Raw genomic sequence first — 23529 nt, forward strand, 5'->3', positions numbered from 1 at the left:
TTAAAACGAAGCGCAGACTAAAGTCAGTGCCTCCAGTCGCCCCCTCCCTCGTGAATAACACACAGTTGTTAGTCGTTAGTGGCTGTGTGTTATTCCGAGATGCTGTGCCTCTTCTCACTCGAGCTAACATATGCACAAGTAACTGCCTTATTTGTAAGAGAAAGATGCCTATATTTTTGAGAATTTGCTCTTTTCAGTCTTTATTAAAAATACCTTTTATGATATTTCAGTGATTTATTGATTTTCATTGGATTGTGCAAACCACTGCTCTCACTGAGTATGTTTACAAAGTGAGTATATATATATATATATGTATAATCAGTTAAACCAGAAGTTTATATACACAATATAAAAAGACACACGCTTTTTTTCTCACATGAAATCAGACTAAAATTTTACTGTTTTGGGTCAATTAGGATTACCAAAATTATTTGTATTTGCTAAATGCCAGAATAATGAGAGAAGGATCTTTTTAGACAATTTTTCATTACTTTCTTCAAAGTCAGTAACGGTTACATACAGTAAGATTACTATGTCTTTAAACAATTTGGGAAAACTCAGATGATGATGTCATGTCTTTGGAAGCTTTAGATAGGTTTATTGACAACATTTGAGTTAATCAGAGACACACATAAAACACACTGCTTCTTTGTGTAACATCATTGGAGTCAAAAGAAATCAGCCAAGATATTAGGAAGAGAATTGTGGACTTGTACAAGTCTGGTTCATCCTTGGGTGCCATTTCCAGATGTCTGAAGGTGCCATGTTCATCTGTTCAAACAATTATACACAAGTATAAACACCATGAGAATGTCCAGCTATCATACCGCTCAGGAAGGAGATGAGTTCTGTGTCCCAGAGATGAAGATACTTTGGTCTGAAATGTGCATATCAACACAAGAACAAAAGCAAAAGACCTTGTGAAGAGCTGCTGAAGCTGGTAGGAGAGTGTCATTATCCACAGTGAAACGAATACTGTACTGAAATGGACTGAAAGGCCACTTTGCCAGGAAGAGGCTATTACTCCAAAAGTGATGCTTGATTACAGTTTGCAAATGCACACAGGGACAAAGACCTTCATTTTTGAAGGCATGTCCTGTGGTCTGATGAAACTAAAATTGAACTGTTTGGCATAATGAGCATTGTTACATTTGAAGGAAAAAGGCTGGGAAATTTTACTGTGCATAGTTTGGCATATCTGAATGTTGATTATTTTCCCCAAAATCACCAAAATCAAACGTGATTAAGCCCAACAATATTTTCCTTCAGGAAATTTCCTGTTATAGGCACCAATTTGAGGGCCTAAAAAGATTTGTTAAATGTCCTATATTACGCAAAATTGAGCTTTAAGCCATGTTATAATGTTGTTACCTCTTCAAAAACATACCCCTGTTGTTTGTGTGAGTTGTGTTTTGTTTCATTCACACATGTTTGAGTAATCCTGGTTTATTAGTCTGTCTACATCTCCAAAACTCAAAATGCTATCTTCCACCTTGTGATGTCATAAAGCGGTAGTTTTCAAGTTAACAGCTACTTTTTACCTTTTTTCAGTAGCGACTGGCAATTCCAGTGCTGAAATTATCCAAATGATTCTTTGATGAGTCTTTTCTGTTTGAGAGAAGAACAGAAATATGCATGTGTGAATGAAACAAAACACACCTCAAGGCATTAACATTACAGCATAGATCAGAAAATAGGCCCTTTAGTTATTCCAAGTTTTCCATCCCTCTGAAACACATAAATATTGGGGATACATGAGGTCGTGTATGGTCGTGGATGTGTTGTTGACAAAGAACCAATCCAAATTAAGTATTTACCAAAACACAGTCAACAGTCAATCAGATTGCTTACCGGCTCACTCGCACCACCTCCCGGAAGCGTATTGACCAATCCCGAAGCGGAAAGGGCGGGCCGTGTTAGCTAACCTGCTTTAGGGTGCAGAGGGAATGGAGCAGAGCAATGACAGCGTCCTGCCCCTGCTCAAACCCGCAATAAACTGTACTTCTGCGGAGATAAGCGTTCCGTATCAGCTATAACAACCCAGGTAATAATGCACAGACATAAAAGTAGCCATTACGGCTAATTATCTTGGTTTATTTGATTTTAAAGTCGTTTTGATAGCGCCGAAGCTATCATCAATGTAGTTGTAGTCTGGTGATACCGGCAGTGCTTGTGTAATGGAAGAAACGAGTAACAAACTATTACTTTATATTTTTGCGTACAAGCTATAAATATATTAATTTATTTTATTTACAAATAAACCTAATTATTGTTATACACTACAAAAATTATCAAATACAGAATTATATAACTAGGATGAACTGTTCTGCCAGTACAGTCTACAGAAATCATGTTACACCGACTTATAATTTGATTGTAAATTTAATGTATATAGAATTGTATAAAAATAACATTTATTTCAAACTATTGAATTGTTTTGAGTGACTTTTGCTAATCATATTAACCAGGAAGTAAGCAATTAGATTGCACAAGTCAAAGGTTAAACATTTTGGACTTAAAATGTGAATTTTAACAGAATTGTAAAATGTCTTCCAGGGTGATCATGTGGGGTATGGAGCTGGAGTGAAGGGAGAGAGCGTGGTAAGCTTTGGATCAGGAGGATTTCAGGATCAAGAAGAGGATTGTCTAACAGGTTACAAAGCACAGGTAGGAGCCATTCAATCACCATGACAACACAATACAAGAGGGAGAGTTATATTCTAATGAAAGCTGTTCAAACACCAAGAAAGATTTAGAAGGTGGCAAGAAATGTGATAAAAAAAATAATAAACTATTACTACCGTATCTTAGCACTATTTGTGGGTTTCAACCAGTGGTGAAAAGAGTACTATAAATCTGTATTCAAGTAAAAGTACAGTTACATGACTAATAATTTACTCAAGTACAAGAAAAAGGACTGCTGCCAAAATTGTACTCAAGTAAAAGCAAAAAGTATGCGTGAAAAATACTACTTAGAGTACTAGTCGTTAGTTACATTGTAACCCAGACCTTTTGAAAGGGTTTTAGATCATTCTTTTATATTATAAGCTGATCATTGACCGATCAGAGCAGGAGATGCAGTGTGTTATGTGTGTTGGTCAGTTTAGAAAGGAGCAGAGACAGATGTGGATTAAGACTTGTACAGTACTCGGTAACTTCTCTGATTTAAAATGTAACTAATTATAATTACATGGCTAGAATTTTACTCAAGTATAAATGCAAGTACAAGTTCAAAAGTTTTATCAAATCAGCTAATCAACAACTATCATGACTGACATGAATATTGGTAATTAGTTACTTTTCATCCCCAGTTACAGCTTCCAGCAACTAACAATTATTTTAGTAATCCACTAGCCAAATAATCATTTCTGTTAATTTACATTTTAAAATAAAAATGGTTAAGTATGTAACTGAAGGTTCCTAGATAGAGGATATTGACAACTAAAGTCTATTATTCAGGAAAATCTGAAATTACTTGTTCTTTTTGACATATTGATTTAAATCTAAAGTATCCAAAAATGCTAACTTCCTCCTTTCACTGTTTGAAAATCAGGTACCCCAGCTTTAAAGGGCCTATACTAGGGTATTTTCTGATCTATATTATAATATTGTTTCCTCATCAAAAACATGCCTGGTGAGGTCTTTTCTCAAAAGGAAAACCCCCTGTTTACAGGAAGTGCTCTACTGTATTTTTGAACTCCAAACACCTTCGCTAGAATTATTTGGATAATTTCACTCCTGGAACTGCCAGTCTTTACTGAATTAAAGGTAGAAGATACCTGTTAACTTGAAAACTATCTCAACATGACATCACAAGTTGGAACCGAGCATTTAGATTTTTGGAGATGTAGACAGACTAATAATCTAGAATTACTCAAACGTGTAAATGAAAAAAAACAACAACTCCAAGTATGTTTTTTGAGGAGGTAACAACATTATAACATGGCTCAAATGCAACAAGAATCCATTTAGTGTAATACAGGACCTTTAATAATATCAATGTCTTTGTCACGTCTTTTTGTCTGTGCTTTAGAATCTGACTTCAATTATTTTAATAGTCATAGTCACGATCATTTAAATTTGTCTTTGCAGACCTTGTTCTGAATGAGCTATGGGTTGAACATGTGTCCGTTATCTCCATATGTATTGTCAGCATAAAGTTACTCACATTAGCACAGGTTTTATCAGGGAATACTCTTAGAACTGCACTATATAACTTTTCTGGAGGAGGATATGCCAACTGCTTGTCTCTCTAGAGATGATATTGTTTTATCTGAATGTTCCATTCCACAGTATGGCATTAAACGTATCTTTCACTTATTCAGGTACAAGTATTTTATTTCTCAAAAATGCTTTCAAAAGGTACAGGTAGGTTTAATGCCATTCTGTGGAATATTACAGGCAAAGCTATAACATCTCCATGGTGGCAAGTGACTTACCCTCCTCCAGAAAAGTTACAGTTCTAGTTCACAAATTTTAAATGACAAGTGAATATTGTTGTTGTTGGGTTTTTTTATTCACTCTAGCGTGAGGACATGGATAGGTGACCCTCATCAGAGATGGATGCCTTTCAGCAGCTCCTCCTGTTACTCTGGAAGAACATCACCTATAGACGCAGGAACAAGGTACAACTCAATCTCAAATGTTCTGAGGTGGTGTTCTGAGGTTCTGTGGTACATTTTCTGCTGCTGTTGCATCAGTGTCTTTTGCATTTTTTGTGTTATTTTAAACCTGGTACATTCATAGCTTATATGTTTCTCCTTTACTTGTAATGTTTTTTAACTAGTCTGTATATGCCCATACTTCGAATTCAGTGAATCTGAATCAGTGATACAAAGTACCTCCAAAGTAGTTTTGGCCTTCCAAGCACCACCAGATCTAAAACTGGTCTATAACAGGACAAATTCATGTCTTAAACAGGGCTAAACCCTATCATTGTAAGCACAAAATAAAGTACAGGAGAATGAAAATGTGGATAAAACTCTAAGGGTGCTCTTAGCGCAAGCACGGTTCAAATGGGACTTTGGGCCGGTTGAGAGAAGTGGGCCAAAGCACGGCACGGTTGTTCATGTACGCGCACGCACACAATTTATTTAGGACTATTCTTGGCATATTGGAAAACACAGGCTTAAAGACTTCTGTACACCATTAACCAGTAGTGTCTATTTGTGAAGGGCAAATCAGCCTCTTCAGGTATTGACTTTAGATCTGTAAACCTTGCTAGTACATAACTGAACATATTTTTTTGTGTTATGTCTCTCCTCTGCAGATCCAGCTGATCATCGAGCTCCTCTGGCCCCTCTTCCTCTTTGTCATCCTCATCTCAGTGCGCCACTCCCACCCTCCATACAAGCAGAGCCAGTGTAAGTACTGCTCAGGCCTGTGGAGGTATCAAATATTCATTATGATCAAGTAGTGCTCCAATCAATTGCAAAAAGGGTTTAACTGAAAAAAGGAAACAATAATAACTAGAACTGCAGAGTATATCACAAAAGTGATATTAAAATATCTCTTTTGACTACATATAAATTGTCATTTGAAATGTTTTCAGTTACTGTATTTTCCAGACTATACGTGGCTCTGGAGTATAAGTCGCACCGGCGCATTTTTGGGGAAATTTATTTTACAAAATCCGAGACCAGAAACAGACATTTTATCTTTAAAGGCAAGTTATAATAATAACAATAAAATAGAGAACAACAGGCTTAATAATGGTACAGCACAAATTTTCTTACATGTATTCCAAATACACCCATCTATTGGTCAAACAAGTGAACTGTAATATGTATAATCAACTGTTACATAACACATATTTATTCAACTACATGAAACATAGACAACGAACTGAATATGTATGTCTGTTATGTTAACATAAGATATTAACTGTTAATCAGATAACTAACGCATAAAAAAACAAGCTAACAAGTTTACTCTCAATCTCACTCCAAATCACTAGATCCACTGAATTCTCCATCCTCGGTGTCGCTTCTGAACAACTCCGACTGCTCCGCAAGTAGATAAAGTGTCGCTTCTGCATGGCTGCCATACTGGTACACAAGCCTAGAGTGCCCTCGCGCAGTTGTCAGTGTGACAATAACGAAGATGTAAAATTATATATTTTAATAATTTCACTTATAAGTCGCATCTGAGTATAAGGCGCACCCCCAGCCAAACTATGAAAAAAGTGGAAAATACGGTATGTCCCAAAAATAGTGAATGTTATTTCTTTGTGTACAAGCCGAGTCAGTGGAAGTGTCACAGGTGAATTAAAGGTCAACTGCTCCTGAGGATTAGTCCAGTTTAAGAGGCACCAGCACGCACTGTCCACCGCTGATGTGTCGACTATGTCACTGTCCAAATGTCTGCTGTCATAAACACCAGATAAAAAGACATTTTGAATAAAAGGGAATTTAAGGGATTTTAAGAACTTGATGAGGTAAACCTGTTCGAATCATATATAGCTATTGCTGATAACAACTATAATGCTGATTTATTCTTAACTTGGCCATCATATCCAGTGTTTTTCTAGCTATTTTTGTCATGAGTCTGTGTAAAATTGCACCAGAACACATACAAAATGTTGTTATCATAATCAGAAAAAACAACAACATTGTATTAATCACACTTTACATCAGCAACTAATTGCAAATTCTAAGTGTAAATAATAATTGCAAAATTGAAATCAGTGCAAACACCAAAATATCTCATTTGCGGGCACACTCCCCACATTATTTTATAACCTGTTTAATCTATTGTCTCCAAACCTGAATACTTTGTTGTATTTTTCAGGTCATTTCCCAAACAAAGCCTTACCTTCAGCAGGAACTCTGCCCTGGATCCAAGGCATCATCTGCAACATCAATAACCCATGTTTCCACAGCCCCACGGCCGGAGAGACACCTGGACAAGTGGGCAACTTCAACAACTCCATGTATGTAATATTATGTATGGATTTACATGATGGTCTACTGTTCTTCACGGCACTGTACCTGATTTTTGCTATCTTAAAAACATGAAAAACAGAACTAATTAATTTTAAACGGTTCGCAGTGGTTAAAAGTTATTCCTCACTTACACATTTTGAGCATTACAATTATTCCCCGGGATGAGTTCATAAGCACTTTTCACAAATTTCAGAGACCAGAGTGGAGTTTTGCAGTGATGGCTAAGTTAACAACAACAAGCATGCTAACCTGCACTTCTTGATTATTGGACAATAAAATGCTTTCTAACTGGATGCAGATAGCATGCAGCGTATATTACATATTTTGACCTCAAGAGCTGCTTAGACAAATTTAGCTGAAATACACTTGGGGGGGAAAAAATCAGGTACAGGATCTTTAATGGTGTTTATGGTCTGTGGTTTCTTTACAGAACCCCCCCCCCCCCCCTCCAAAAATTCTATACATGTTTTAATTTATCCAATTTCTGTTAATAATAACAAATACTGATCTATTAATTTGATCAATTCTTACATTAATATAATTAATTTATTGATCAGACGTTGCCATGGTGAATTAGACATTTGGTCAGAAATCCTTCCTGTGGCATATTTGTGACTGGAGTCAAGTCTTGAATAGGAACACAGTTTGTGCTGTGTGAGGATTTAAATTGGCTACTCTCTGGTTAGTGGCCCAGTTTATAATCACATTATAGATTATATTTGATGTATGTTATACGTTGATATTAATATATGATTTGTTTAACAAGGGGTATTATGTTTGTTGTTGTTTTTTTTAATCAAAAACACGCGTCATCCACGCATGTTGGAGTATTTTAGCAATCTCTTCCAGGCCCTATTCAAACCCCCCTTATGGTTAGCTGTAAGATTCTGTCCGATGCTCAACCCACAAGTCTATGTCACCCATGCTCCCACATGACAAGTCTCCATAAATATACAAAAGCATGATACAAAACTAAAGAACAAATCTTGACAAACCTGATGTGATGTGCAGTAGTTTCATTAGCCGGATGCATGCTGATTGTGTTGTGATAGTGCTGTGAAGGAAGAGGGTGACTTAACATGGACAGCAATGGGAGGATGACTCAGCGTCAAAAACTAAAGTGAAGCTTATATGTTGTTTGCTGTGAATATAGCATTTTCAAAACAATAAAAGGTAACATGGTGATCTACACTCACCTAAAGGATTATTAGGATCACCTGTTCAATTTCTCCTTAATGCAATTATCTAACCAACCAATCACATGGCAGTTGCTTCAATGCATTTCGGGGTGTGGTTCTGGTCAAGACAATTTCCTGCACTCCAAACTGGATGTCAGAATGGGAAAGAAAGGTGATTTAAGCTATTTTGAGCGTGGCATGGTTGTTGGTGCCAGACGGGCCGGTCTGAGTATTTCACAATCTGCTCAGTTACTGGGATTTTCACGCACAACCATTTCTAGGGTTTACAAAGAATGGTGTGAAAAGGGAAAAAACATTCAGTATGCGGCAGTCCTGTGGGCGAAAATGCCTTGTTGATGCTAGAGGTCAGAGGAGAATGGGCCGGGTGATTCAAGCTGATAGAAGAGCAACGTTGACTGAAATAACCACTCGTTACAACCGAGGAATGCAGCAAAGCATTTGTGAAGCCACAACATGCACAACCTTGAGGTGGATGGGCTACAACAGCAGAAGACCCCACCAGGTACCACTCATCTCCACTACAAATAGGAAAAAGAGGCTACAATTTGCACGAGCTCACCAAAATTGGACAGTTGAAGACTGGAAAAATGTTGCCTGGTCTGATGAGTCTCGATTTCTGTTGAGACATTCAAATGGTAGAGTCAGAATTTGGCGTAAACAGAATGAGAACATGGATCCATCATGCCTTGTTACCACTGTGTAGGCTGGTGGTGGTGGTGTAATGGTGTGGGGGATGTTTTCTTGGCACACTTTAGGTCCCTTAGTGCCAATAGTGCATCGTTTAAATGCCACGGGCTACCTGAACATTGTTTCTGACCATGTCCATCCCTTCATGACCACCATGTACCCATCCTCTGATGGCTACTTCCAGCAGGATAATGCACCATGTCATAAAGCTCAAATCATTTTAAATTGGTTTCTTGAACATGAGAATGAGTTCACTGTACTACAATGGCCCCCACAGTCACCAGATCTCAACCCGATAGAGCATCTTTGGGATGTGGTGGAACGGGAGCTTCGTGCCCTGGATGTGCATCCCACAAGTCTCCATCAACTGCAAGATGCTATCTTATCAATATGGGCCAACATTTCTAAAGAATGCTTTCAGCACTTTGTTGGATCAATGCCACATAGAATTAAGGCAGTTCTGAAGGCGAAAGGGGGTCAAACACCGTATTAGTATGGTGTTCCTAATAATCCTTCAGGTGAGTGTAAATATGTTCTGTTTTAGCAGTTAATACCCAATAGAAGTAAAATACCCCCTCTTTAAGCAATGTACTTCATTTGACAATATTTTTATTGGAAATTAAGAGGAATTATATTGTATTAAGAGGAAGTATGTTGTAAGAATATTGATTAAAATGATTAAAAATGATTTCATTTTTAAAAATGATTTCATTTTTTGGCTCTGGATATGACTGAGTGGAGCTAGCCAATGACACCAAACCTCCACTCTGTTCAATGGCTGCCGCTGGGACTGGCCAAAGGCAGATTGGTCAGTCACAATAAGATGTAAGGCGTGACATATCAGAGATATTTTTTTGTTCTACAGACCTAACAGTATAAGTACAGCATAAGTACATGTGTCTTTTGCGTGTAGATTGTCCCGCCTGTTTGTGGATGCGCAGAGCCTCCTGTCCATCAGTGGGAACCGGAGCTTCCCAGGCCTCCAAGAGTTCAGCCGGACTGTGCAGAGGCTGGGGGACACACCTGGGATCTGGCCAAGTAACTATTGTATTGTATTGTATATGTATTGTTATTTATTTAAGTGGTAGTTTAGTACACTAAATACAGTGTTCAGCCAGGGACTAGTCTCAGGCCATGTTTACACATGTTTGTGCGCTCTGAGGACCGTCCCCAGTGGACACTGGATTTAGCCCTGTTTGCTTTTGGGTCAGTCTTGTTCACATGCACCGCACATCATTCACCCCAAACATGCACCATGAGCCAAGTGAGAGGCTATCCGCTGATCACCAAAGTTATTTCTATGACAACGCGCTTCAAGCGAACAAAGCGTTGTGAATGTACATGCACATGCTCACTTCTCCAATGCTGGTCTTTTCTTTCAACTGTGGCTAAATATGCGTGCCACTGATATTAAGTTGATTTAGACTGCCTCGTTAGGTGAACATGTCAAACACCAGCTCTGCAGTGCCCATTCATACAAATATACGTGATCAGAGAGCTTTCTACCCAATTCCAAGCATGTGTACTCGCACCATGCCCTTTGGTCGACCACACCACACTCGCCCCGCTCCAGAGTGTGAGGGGAGCCGCTCCGAGACCTCCTGTTTTAAGCGCTCTCGGACCGGCCGTTTTACTTTGGTCTAGAATGTGACTGTCAAGCATACAGCTCTCTGGGCGAACTAGTGGCAGTGTGGAAACGACCTCAGAAAGCATCAGAATTCCCCTTCAGAAAGCCACTGTGGCATTATGGTGGAAAATAAAACCTGTATAAATCTGTCTACTTGAGATGTCTAATACCCAGAGATTAACTAATACCTAAAACATTCACACATTCCTAACTAAATCTAGCTTAAAGTCCCACTGTCTCAATTTTTTGCCAATTATGGACTAAAATGAAACAAAAATGAAAGCTTTTTTTAATGGCACCAAAAAGTGAGGCCAAATGACAAGGTTCTCTCGGTGTGGTTGGATACATATAATGGGATAATAGACCTTGTGACTAGTATAATATATCCCACAAGCCTATGTCCATGCTCCCACCTGACAAGTCTCCATAAACATACAAAAACGTGATACAAAACTACACAGAAACTTGAGTAGCCTGATGTGATGTGCAGTAGTTTGTTTAGTGCGATGCACACTTATTGCGCTGTGATAGCGCTCTGAGAGGGGGGTGACTTAACACAGAGAGCAAATGAAGGGTAGTCTTAGAGCAGCAAGTAAAAAACATATCAATGTTTTTTTCAGCGAAGGTAATGTGGTGATCTAAATATGTTATATGTTAACATTTAATACCCCATAGAAGTAATATCCCCTTTTAAGATTATACAGTATTAGAGTTAGGGTTAGGTCTAGTCTCAGGAAAATTGGTTCCTGCTACAACCAGAGAGAGAAAGAGAGAGACACTCAATTGAGTAAATATTGATGCTTCTGTTTACTGCAAAGAGCAGCAGTGATGGACCAATGACAGTGTGAGCTGAATGAAAGCCTGGCTGTACACAGTGGAGGAGCTGTATTCATTCAGAGCAGAGAAAGCAGTCTGCTCAGGTTACAGCAAATCTGACACTAGTGGGACAGTGACCCAAGGAGCTCCTTTCTGCTCACAGACACCAGACAATACAAAATCCACTCAAGCTTTCAACCAAATATCATACACTATAGAATGAAAATAGTAAGTACTATTATTTAATGTTGAAAATCTCATTCTGTTGTCTAAAGAAAGTGTTTTTACTATCATCATGGTATTAGAATGAGTATTGAGTATTGAGTATTGAGTCTATTCCTTAGTATCAAAATTGAGTTTTACATTTTTGTATTGTGACTACACTAGCCGCAAATGCAAGACAGATCCCCTGAGTGCGCTGTGTAAAGGGCTTGTGGCTGTATTTGTGTTTCAGACCTGACAGTGGGAGAATACCTGAGAGCCAATGAAAGCTTCTCGTCCTTTCTCCGGACCAACAGCAGCCTGCCCTCGAAGTCTGTGGAGCAGCTTCTCAGAGCCAGGCTCAGCGCTCAGGTCAGACCTGACAGCCTGTCTGTCTCACACTGGTCGTCATGACAGAGCAATTGAATAAAATGTTGCAATTTTTATGGACGCATTTAGCAAATCACAATTACTAATCCTGTAGTTTAGTTCTATTCTTGCATTAGTTTGTCAGTTCGTTAGTTTGTCATGTGAATGCTCCTGTATATTTTTTAAATAAGGCTGTCACAGTAACTGATCATATCGTGGTATTACAATGTTTTAATCACACCACACAAAGGCTCAAGTGACTGCGGTAACCGCATTTTGCATTTTAATGCAGCTCCATGCACATGCCATTTAACTATAAACCAATTCATGTTTACGTGGCTTTAAGCTGTGGAGATGCTGGGAATATGTATTAAAGGACAGAGGTGAGAGAGGAAAAGCTGCTCCACCTCTTTAAGAAAAGTTACGTCAGTGGTAAAGCTAAACACTAGTAAATGCTACTGAATCCCTTTGGTCAGAGGGTTCAAGTCTCCAGCAGATGGTTGTTTACTGTGGGTGTACGGGCTTTACATGTTACTTGGACTGGAGGAACGTCAGACCCGAATGCAAATCCACTCATCAGGCAACGCTAAAACCACCTGAAGTTTGGCTCACCGCTTGATAACCTGCACTCTGCCCACAGAGTGTCCACAAGCGCTCCATCCTACATGAGTTTAGTGCAGGACGGTGTAATAACAACATAATAATATATTCTCATAACTTGTCTCTAAAAGTACTTTTACTGAACGGAAGTGTCTTTTTTTTTACTTATGCACATGCACACGTTTGTCATTTATGCCGGCCAGTTGTTTAATATAGCCATTTTTCATGTACAACCCCACTACATGTAGTATTATTATTATTATTATTATGTACATGTATTATTATGTATTGGGCCTTCCCTCAGGTCAATAGAGATACAATCGATTCAACTTTCTAGCTAACAAAAAACATGCTGCTAATTTATACAAGCAGAGGGTGGCAGACACATAATCAAACTACTAAAAGGAAAGTCAGATCAAATTTTCATTAACTAATTTGGTTCATGATAGTCGTTGTACTCCTTAAAAGGGTTTTGGGTGTCATGTACATTTAAAGAAGAGATATTATGCTTGTGTTTGCTATACAATTGTAATCTATGACACCCATGGATGATTATGTTATGTTTTAAGGTTGTTTTCACACATATACACACTAGATTTAGTTCAGTTTACTTCACTTTTGGGTCGGTCTTGTTCACATACACTGTGCATCATTCACCCTAAATGCATATAAGTATATAGTAGCTAATTTTAGAAATTTGTGCCCAAATGTCTGTGCGATGCTGTGGAATCCTGCATATATCACTGTTTAAGACACTGTTGAAAGCAAAACATTTCAACTCCCATCCAGAAGTCATATTTACCTCAGTGTAATATAAATCCTTTGCCTGAGCAGCCATTCCCTTCTATATTCTATTTGAATCCAGAATGGTCTAGAATCAGACCATAGAGTGTGACAAACCTCCACACACCAAACAGCCGAGTTTGGTGTGTGGTTTAAATTAGTGACCCATTAGTTGATAATTTGCTGCCTAACCATCTTCCTCCTTGTGTTATGCTGTGCGTGTTGTGTCTAGGTGGTAACTCAGACGCAGTTAAAGGACTTGGTGTGTAACCGAACCATGCTGGGACAGTTTCTAACAGTGGAGGGAGGAGAAGACAATATGGACAGCCTGCAGAGAGAGCTGTGTGCTCTGCCTACTGAGATCCTGCAACAAGCCGAGCGCCTCTTCCTCACGCAACTTGACTTCTCCAAGATATTCACGGTATCAACATTTGAGCATATGCCTATATAACGGGTATGGGTCTGTTCACTAAAAGTCTAATGTTGTCTTGGTGCACATCCTTTAACCCTTAGTGTTATCTGCTTTGTGTTCTTCGTGTACTGCGCTGACTGAAGGAAGAGACACTGTTGACCACTGGATGCACTTTTACTGACAAATCCTTGAAAATACAAATCCTTGTCACATGTAGTTTTAAATGCCTAGTGTATAACATATTAATTTTGAGTACAATGCACACACTTGCACAAATAAAAGAAAATTCCAATTGATTTAATTTGTAGTCTGCATGCACACAGCTCATCAGTCCCCTGTTAGCAGGCAAACACATGGAGAACTATGGTAGATAATTTGTTTCATCAGATTATGAATTTTAAATGCCGTTGAATTTCTCACTTTTAATTTATTAACTTTGAAAAACCATTAATTGTTTTTATTCTGAATTTAAGTTGATGAAATTCAGAGTATAAAATTCACATTGAAAACTTTCGCAGCAAAGATCCAAGATCTAAGAGCAGTGACTGCCTTGCCCTTGGTTTACTAGCTGACATCGTTATGGGTAGTTATGTCTCTATTGTCTGTTGGCAGTTTCTCCTACAGCAGTGTTGAGTACTTGATTAGCATTTGATTGGCTTGTTATGTTCTTTGTCCATGCTTTAAAAATGCTTCTGTAAACAGCTGGTATTATCTTGGAGTCCACCATTTCTGTTCAGAGAGGGATTCTCTACACAAAAATTACTTCTTTCACTCCCCGGGCAAAACATTTTTTCTCTCTATTTGAAATCTGTACCTTGCTGTCAAATGAGTGATTTGTGGTTTTAAGATGAAGGTGGACGACCGATTGCACTTTTGAGTTAGGCCTTCTTTGTCGGTATAGTCTCCTCTGTAATGGTTGTTTAGTTTCCCCAAACTCCTCCCTTTGGGGCTGGATTTAGTGTAGGATGAAGTCCCAGTGTTTTGGGCCAAAGTTAATTGAAAATGCCTTCTGGATGGGTAACCAAAATGTTTTGACCACAAAACCATTGTCCAGAGGATCACCGTTGAAACCTTCTCTACATTGAACCACTCCTGGACAAATAAGGGAATACATCATCACGTTTTACAATGAACAAAATGTCGAACATCTTTGAAGTGGTTTCTATGATGATGTCTTAAACAGTAAAAGTATGTTTGTTTCAGAGAGAGCGCATCCTGTCTAACGCTGCAGATCTCAGGCTGCTCAGTGGAGCTGTGGGTACCGTGTCTCAAGAGCTGGCTCTGCTCATCAATGACGTAAGCACCACACCTGTATGGACAATATGTGTACTGCACAGACATAGTAATGGGAAACAAGATAACTATACATATCATACTATATTATATCATTGGTTGCATGCTGTTAAAGAGGGCATATTATGCAAAATTTACTTTTTGGAGCTTTCTACCATGTTATAACATTGTTCTTCAAAAACATGCCTGAGGTTTCATATATCATCCATGCATGTTTGACTAATCTAATGATATCTCTCGGGCCCCATTCAAACCTTCCTTAGTTGTATGATCCTGTAACAATGCTTCAGCCTACAAGTCTACCTCACCCATGCTCTTGCATGGCTATTTTCCATATATATACAAAAGCATGATACAAAACAATACAATCCAATTGCAACAGTTAGATTCAGTCGTAGTATATATTCTTATTATGCTAACACGTATATTTATCTTGTTGTACGTCAGTTCTCGTCTCTGTCCAGCTTTTCGGACATGAGCTCGGCCTTGCGCCTGCTGTCCCCAGAGAACCGCACAGCCAGGCCCCGGGACAGTTTTAGAGCCTTTTCTAGGATCATGTGTGGGCACCCAGAGGAGGGTGGAGAGCGGATCCCCTCACTCAACTGGTACGAAGACAATGACATCAAGTCTTTCCTGGGAAAGAATGGGACAGAGGAAACTGACCCAAACAAGGAGGGAAACATGAGTAAGTCAACCTAATATTTTATTTGGGTTGATTCTAATAAAAAAAAAGTTCAGTGGTTACATGGTTACCTTTGTGACAAGAGACGAAAAGGTTATAGCAAGTCCTTTTTTATCTTTGTACCTGCCAGTACTGATGAATATTAAATATGAATTTGTCTTAATAGTCTATCAGAGAAACTTGAAGGGCATATATTTTGCAAAATCAACTTTTAACCATGTTATAATTCTTTCCCTTCTCATTTAACCACTTTAATTTGTATTTAGAGTGATTCATTCATGTTTGAGTAATTCTCCTGTATTCAAGACGTCATTGCTTTGAAAATCTCTGTTTCTTCCTGCCACAGATACATGCCCAATGGTCTGAACTTACTTCATTGCCTATGTGTTTGCAGCATCGTTCTGCTGGTCTATGGTGCAGGGCCTGGAGTCGAACCCTCTGTCTCGGATTGTTTGGAGGGGCATCAAGCCCCTGCTCATCGGCAAACTGCTGTACACACCCAACAGCCCTGCAGTGCAGCAAGTCATCAGGGAGGTATGCTTCAGGACTGTGGGCTTAATGCCCTAAATGCACTGCAAGTCTTTCTTTCTTGTTTTTTTCTTGTTTATTTGTCAGGAACCATGCACAAATTCATGAATCTTACAAAAGAAAAGATGATTTGTACCAAATTTAGTTACAGCTACTTTCTATCTGTCCCTGGGTAGGTGAACACACGTTAAAAATACACATTTCATTACAGTTACATTTTAAGATTAATAGTTAATCATTAACATTAGTAATAAAATACAATAAAATGCCACCTTGACCAATACACAATGTTTCTTATAATCCATACAGATATAAAAAAAATCATGTGTTTCAGGTTTTTTACAGTGAATACATAAAAGTACAAACTGACTGATGTTGACACACTTGATTATCTAGACTATGCTTTTTCAGATTTCTATTAAAATTATTAAGCTCTATAGACAATTTCAGACTGGCTGGAAACTGATTCCACTGTCTGATGGTTTGAAAAGAAAAGGCTTTTTGGAACTATGCAATTTCGGTTCACAAAGGACCAAGGGGGATTGGGTAGTTTGTTTGGAACAGAGTTTTTTCAATGGACGTGGAGCTGAATAGGTTTCTTAGATTTGAATACAGAATACAGAAGTGCACTCTGAAGCTGAACAGCAGGCGGAATACTGTATGCAGGAAGTTGCCAGGCTTCACACGCACCTAGTTTAGCAGAGTGGAATGTTAGAATGTCCTGATGGCTTCATCAAACTCGGACCTCTAACATGTGCTGGGGTGGTTTGTGTGTAGCAGCTGGGATGAAAATCAGCTCCTCCAAAGGCCATGGTTATCTACTGGAAAAAAGATGATGGATGAAATGTTCAGACACTCTTTGCTCACCACCTTTATTTCATCACTCTTTCACTTGCATTTGCAGTGTGTTTTTGGGCATAAGGAGACATAGTATTTCAGGAGATCAATTACAATAATACTATATGTCTGTAGTGGGCACAGAATGTTTGTTTGAAAAAACAACCAGCAAATCAATATGTCATAAGTCAGTGACGGGGTTAAGAGTTTCCAATGCTGGCACTTAAAAACATGTTAAAGTCCAAACATCTGCACAATAATTTATAACCTCTATAATCAATCAACTCCCTTTTTCTTCATGGGGCCTTGTTGTACAACATTCTATCCCTGTAGTTTTAACCTCTACAAACATGGTCTGAAACGAATGGATTCAGGTGTAACATTTGTAACATCTGTAACATGTTGTGCACTGTAAACAAAATCATGATTTTCAATTAACTCACACCTCTGATCACAATACTTTATACATATACACAAAAATCATCAATTAGATGTTTTTAACATTGTCCAGCCCTATGCTGCAATAGGTGCATGATTACAGTCATAAAGCGTATGAAAATATTTCAGATTGATTTAATGCAGACACTTCCCTATAGTGATAACAAAGCACGTGCTTGTTGCTGTGTCTTTTTAAATACTTCATTCCTTAAATGTTTTCAGGTTAACAGGACCTTTGAGGAGCTGCAGATCCTACAGGAGCTGAATAAGGCTTGGCTGGAGGTGGGCCCTCAGATCAGGAATTACATGGAGACCAGTGTGGAAATCAAACTGCTGCAGGTGAGTCCTGGTTTATATTTGCTTTAGTACCATTTTTGATCCCATTTGGACAGTATATTTCATGACACTCTGTTGTCATTGGCCTGTCAGGACTTGTTGAGGCGTCCTGAGGTGGCTGTGCTGGTGAATCTGCGCCTGGAGAACACCTCGTGGACGGCCTCCAGAATCGCCCGCTTCCTGTCCACTCCTCCTGCAGACAACCCCAGGACCCCCGGGACCGCCCTCTCATGGATGGACATGTACACGGACCTCAACAACACGATCAGCACTCTGGCACAGGTCACAGAGGTGGGTACAGGCTCAGGCAGTGCTTTGCAGTTACACACTATGAATACACACAGAAATGTTGTATTAAATAAAAAACAACACAAAATGTATGTGACCATTTTGTAGAATCTTGATCACATCTTCAATTTATCACAGGTCATTCGTACAGAAAACATACAGAAAAGCTATAAAAATAAGACATTTTATCTGTAAAAAGGTACATATGTGAAAGTGCACTCGCAGTAACTCTGGGTGATAGGAAACTCTGGCGGTTATCCGGAACCTTAGTTATATGTGCAACTCTCCTTCTATTTGATTCATTCTGGCTGCTAGAGGCACCGTCAGTAAGATCCTTACAATTATAAAGTTTGATGCATGTAGGCGTTACTCTCAGGGGTGAGTCTTTTGTCCTTATGGGAGACAAATGCATTTGTACAAAAAAGCCTTTGAAGTTATGTCCCATATAAATCTATGGATGTAAGTTGATTAAATTAAATATAATAAAACTTAAGGTTTAGATTGGACAATTTTTGTCATTTCTATGTGAAAGCTTATGTACTGAGAGAGCAAAATGAAAAACCATAGTGTCTCTAAACCCTATCATCTCTATCATATCATATTTCTGTGTGTATATATATATATATATATATATATATATATATATATATATATATATATATATATATATATATATGTATATATATATATATATATATGTATATATGTATATATATATATATATATATATATATATATATATATATATATATATATATATATATATATAATGTCTTAATACAAGCTAGAAAATATGACGTAAACAATGTAGATAATGTAGGTTTAATTACAGAATGTTTTATGTAGCCCACACATATAAGCAGCATCTAGCATGTAATGTTAAATGTTAAATTTAATGTATCCTTTTTGAAGTGTAGATCCTCTAAGTGACCCTTCATGCTTAAGTCATGCAACCATCCATTTTAGACATTTTTATTTTAACACTGTGCTTCATTTGCTGCAGTGCTTCTCCCTGAACAAGTTGGAGGGCCTGGAGAGCGAGGGCCAGCTTGTGGAGCGGGCTCTGGAGCTCCTGGAGGACAGACAGTTTTGGGCTGGGGTGGTGTTCCTCCTACCCAACGCTTCCTCTCCTCAGCTGCCCCCTCATGTCAAGTACAAGATCCGAATGGACATCGACGACGTCACACGCACCAACAAGATTAAGGACAGGTACAGAGAAAATTGACTGCTACATGCTGTTTATGGGGCTTGTTATTTGTGATGATGCTGTGAAACCTGTATTCTTCTCTATCCCATAGGTTCTGGGACCCCGGGCCGGCTGCAGACCCATTCAATGACATGCGTTACATCTGGGGAGGCTTTGTGTATGTGCAGGACCTGGTGGAGAGAGCCATCACCAAAGTCCTGACAGGAGTCACCCAGACCACAGGCATCTACGTGCAGCAGATGCCCTACCCTTGCTATGTGGACGACGTGTGAGTACAGAGGAGGAGACATGTGTTCTTTTCCTAGATTTGTCTTTGTGTCATCTGAGCTGCCCAAACATGAGAGTTTATAATCTCTATTATAGATATAATAGAGATTACGCATGACTCACAGTACAAATGATATCACAATATTGGATATGGCATCACAATAATTCACTATTTTAAATTTTCTTTCTTATTATGTAAAGCACTTTGAATTACCTTGTGTATGAATTGTGCTGTACAAATAAACTTGCCTTGCCTTAAAAAAAACAAAAAACAACAACAATATTACAACTGAATTACTTTGTGAAACCATGACATGCACAATGTTAAATCATTATAATAAAGTATTTAGTAAATAATGGTTTCACTAAAGGTTTATTATTAGAGTAAGTTTATACAAAGACTAGTATCAGTCTTCCCACTATATTACATTAAATATTGTATTGGGACATCAATAATGCATTTGACTTGAAAAGCCCCTTCAAGACGCATTATTCATTCACTCCACACTCGGTGGTGGTGAGCTAATACTGTAGCCACAACTGCCCTGAGGCAGACTGACAGAAGGGACACTGCCAATCTGTGCCATCGCTCCCTCTGACCACGATCAGTGCTCACCCACACACCCCACCACATTCATGCTAGGCAAGTGTAGACTTTGAAAATGTAAAGACAATAAACCATAATACTGAAACAAATTTATGCCACTGACACGATAACTCTAAAGCAGGATTAATCCCAATAAACAATTCTAAATGTAGAATATCATTAAATTAATCATTAAAAAACATGAGCTGCAATTGATAAATAGCAGAATGAAACACTTTAGTAGTTAGTTTGTATCTCTAATGAGTCATAGTTGATGGATAAAGTCATTATTCAAACCTCTACAACTCAAATCTTACCACGTTCCAAAGAAATTACAAAATATAAATATTGAGCCCCCAAAAATACTGTTATTTATTGAGTGATAAGTAAATATAGCTATTATCCCAGAAGGCCTCGTGAAGTGTCTTCGATCCTCTGACCTCTGGGTAGGGGGACCACTGATACAAGCACTGAGCCACTGTCCCTCCAATGCCCATTTTGAAGGCCCATTTTTTACTGCACACATTAATGCTGTGGATCCTAACATCAAGTTAACACGGGAAGAAGCCAAGGAGAACAAACTGGCCTTTTTAGATTGTGCAGTAACAATAGGAGTGGACAGGTAGAAGTTTACAGGAAGCCTACACATACGGACCAATACCTGCTGTTTGATTCACACCATCCACTGCAGCACAAACTCGGAGTGATCCGGACACTACACCACAGAGCACAAGTGGTGCCTACAAACACAGAGGGAAAAGTAAAGGAGGAGCAACATGTGGAGAAAGCCCTCTCTGCTTGTGGATATCCAAAATGGGCCTTCAGTATATCTAAGAGAACTAAAAAACAGGACAACAGGGAATCTGAACCTAGAAGGGGAGGTGTTGCCATCCCTTACACTGCGGGTGTGTCTGAAAAACTTCAGAGAATCTTCAGACAGTATGAGATTCCTGTCTTTTTCAAACCCACAAACACTTTAAGGCAAAAATTGGTTCACCCTAAGGACAAAACCCCAAGCCATACACAAAGTAATGTAGTCTACTCCATTCAGTGTAGTGAAGAGTGCAGTGAGCGTTACATTGAAGAAACTAAACAACTGCTCCATAAGAGGATGTACCAACACCGGCGGGAGAGTTCCTCTGGACCCCAGTCCGCCGTGCATCTCCATCTTAAAGACACTAACCACTCCTTTGAAGATAGTGAAGTTCAGATCTTAGCCAGAGAAAAGAGATGGTTTGAGAGAGGAGTTAAAGAAGCTATTTTTGTTAGGAAAGAGAATCCTTCCTTAAACAGAAATGGGGGCCTGAGACATAATCTCTCCCCCATCTACAACTCCATCCTCAGACCCAGAACAATGAGAACAACAGCAGGGTCTTTAAGGGATAGATAGATTTAAAGGCAGTGGCCACCAGCATTCTGACCAGAACTGAAGAAGCGGCTTGGATGAGCAGCAAAACGTCTTCACTCCTACAAGATTTGTCCAGTTGACAGATTTAACTTTGTTGTTTGCTATCATATGGTAGAATTTGAATATTGTTAGCTCCCTACCTATCAGCCTTCTACACATGTAACCTGTAAACATATCACTGTGGTCAGGTTCCTGCGTGTGCTGAACCGCTCCCTGCCGCTCTTCATGACCCTGGCGTGGATCTACTCTGTGGCAATGATCATTAAAGGGGTGGTGTACGAGAAGGAGGCACGCCTGAAGGAGACCATGAGGATCATGGGGCTGAGCTCTGGAACTCTGTGGCTCAGCTGGTTCATCTCCTCCGTCGTGCCTTTCCTGGTGTCTGCTGCTCTCCTCATCTTACTACTCAAGGTACTACTTTCAGTTGTTAAGCTCAGTTCCATGGCAAGAGAAGATGAAATTATGTCAACATTTCAGACATTGATCCTAAAGCTATGAGTGCATGCAGACTTTCACATGCACACCAACTAATACATAAATTAGGACTAAACTGAAAATAAAGCTGGAACTAAACCTGAACTAGATCAGGGCCAAACCTAAGTCGACATCAGGACTTAATTGGGCTCAAACCAGGACCAAATAAGTAATAATAATAATAATGACTGCACACTTAGCCTCTTCCTAAGATCACTCTCACTGCTCTGTGTCCTGGCTCAGGTGTCCTCCTCTACAGTATCTTGGGAATCACTTGATTGTGTCTACATCTAAGGTTGAAAGATGACTCCTGTTGTTGTCTGATCATATCTGTGTGATCTCTCAGTCGTCCAGGTTGACAAAACACAGTGAAGTCTAAACGGTTAACATAATTGAATCTCTTGTAGCCATGTCTGTTACAGCACATTTTTGAGTCACAAATGTAGGACCTTTATAACTCCTACTTTGAAGTAGAGACTTTGAAGTAATAATAGAAGTGCATATACAAGACAATTACAACCTGTATTATGCAAAATTGACTCCTATGAGTTTTTAGCCATGTTATAATGCTATTACCTCCTCAGAAACATTCCCAGAGTTGTGTTTTGTTCCATTCACACAGGTTTGACTAACCAATTATTATCTGTCTGTCTCCTAAGGTGAAAATGCTCTGTTCCACCTTGTGATGTCATGAAGCACTAGTTTTCAAGTTAACAGCTATCTTTTACCTTTAGTTCAGTAGAGATCAGCAATTGCAGGGCTGAAATTATCCAAATGGTTCTAAAAAAGCTTTATCGAGTTTAAAAACCTAGTGGAGCACTTCTTGTGATACCACATGACATCACAAGGTGGAACAAGGTAGAGTGTTTTCTGTTTGAGAGAAGAACTCTAAATATACAGGGTTTGTGTGAATGAAACAAAACACAACTCTATATTTTTGATGAGGAAACATTATTACATAGATCAGAAAATGACATATTATGGGCCCTTTAATATTAAATTGTATGACTAAATGGAGACGCTTATTCTAAAGACCATGGATACACCTTGTATTATTTGTCCATGCTCTAGATCAGTGTTTTTCAACCACTGTGCCGTGGCACACTAGTGTGCCGTGAGATATTGTCTGGTGTGCCGTAGGAAATTATCCAATTACACCTAACTGGTCTAAAAAATATCAGGTTTCACACTGAGTGAGTAGAAATATTTAATTTTATTATAAAATGCTTTTTTTGTGTGTTTATTTGATTCCTGTTCAAAATAATCTGATGAGAATTGCTTTATATTGTAAATATAGGATGCAGAGTTTCATTTTTTTAACATTTTCTGCTTATGGTATGCCTCGTGATTTTTTTCAATGAAAAAAATGTGCCTTGGCTCAAAAAAGTTTGAAATACACTGCTCTAGATCAATGAATCCATGTTGATCATGGTATTCAGTTATTATCGTGGTATTCAGTTATTAACAATTACCTTTTGATGGTCAACATAGTCAGTGCTGAAAACTGGACAGGACAAAGGCCAAGTGATTATAAGGCACAGTGAGTT

General features: G+C 38.7%; 1 protein-coding gene across 1 annotated transcript in view; it reads left to right on the forward strand.

Annotated features, from left to right (window-relative positions):
• The first annotated feature begins 2569 nt into the window (after positions 1 to 2569).
• The window catches only part of abca7 (ATP-binding cassette, sub-family A (ABC1), member 7), a 50344-nt gene continuing 29384 nt past the window's right edge, over positions 2570 to 23529 (forward strand). Inside the window, exons 1-15 of the mRNA XM_055221472.1 lie at positions 2570 to 2667; positions 4527 to 4625; positions 5270 to 5363; positions 6790 to 6931; positions 9744 to 9868; positions 11728 to 11846; positions 13459 to 13647; positions 14842 to 14934; positions 15379 to 15616; positions 16008 to 16147; positions 17639 to 17755; positions 17846 to 18043; positions 19044 to 19249; positions 19339 to 19515; positions 21697 to 21919. Coding sequence (XP_055077447.1) covers positions 4560 to 4625; positions 5270 to 5363; positions 6790 to 6931; positions 9744 to 9868; positions 11728 to 11846; positions 13459 to 13647; positions 14842 to 14934; positions 15379 to 15616; positions 16008 to 16147; positions 17639 to 17755; positions 17846 to 18043; positions 19044 to 19249; positions 19339 to 19515; positions 21697 to 21919 — 2127 coding nt within the window. The 5' untranslated portion in view covers positions 2570 to 2667; positions 4527 to 4559. The remainder of the gene's footprint in view (positions 2668 to 4526; positions 4626 to 5269; positions 5364 to 6789; positions 6932 to 9743; positions 9869 to 11727; positions 11847 to 13458; positions 13648 to 14841; positions 14935 to 15378; positions 15617 to 16007; positions 16148 to 17638; positions 17756 to 17845; positions 18044 to 19043; positions 19250 to 19338; positions 19516 to 21696; positions 21920 to 23529) is intronic.

The sequence above is a fragment of the Periophthalmus magnuspinnatus genome, chromosome 4 (assembly GCF_009829125.3).
Source record: "Periophthalmus magnuspinnatus isolate fPerMag1 chromosome 4, fPerMag1.2.pri, whole genome shotgun sequence".
Classification (NCBI taxonomy): domain Eukaryota; kingdom Metazoa; phylum Chordata; class Actinopteri; order Gobiiformes; family Gobiidae; genus Periophthalmus; species Periophthalmus magnuspinnatus.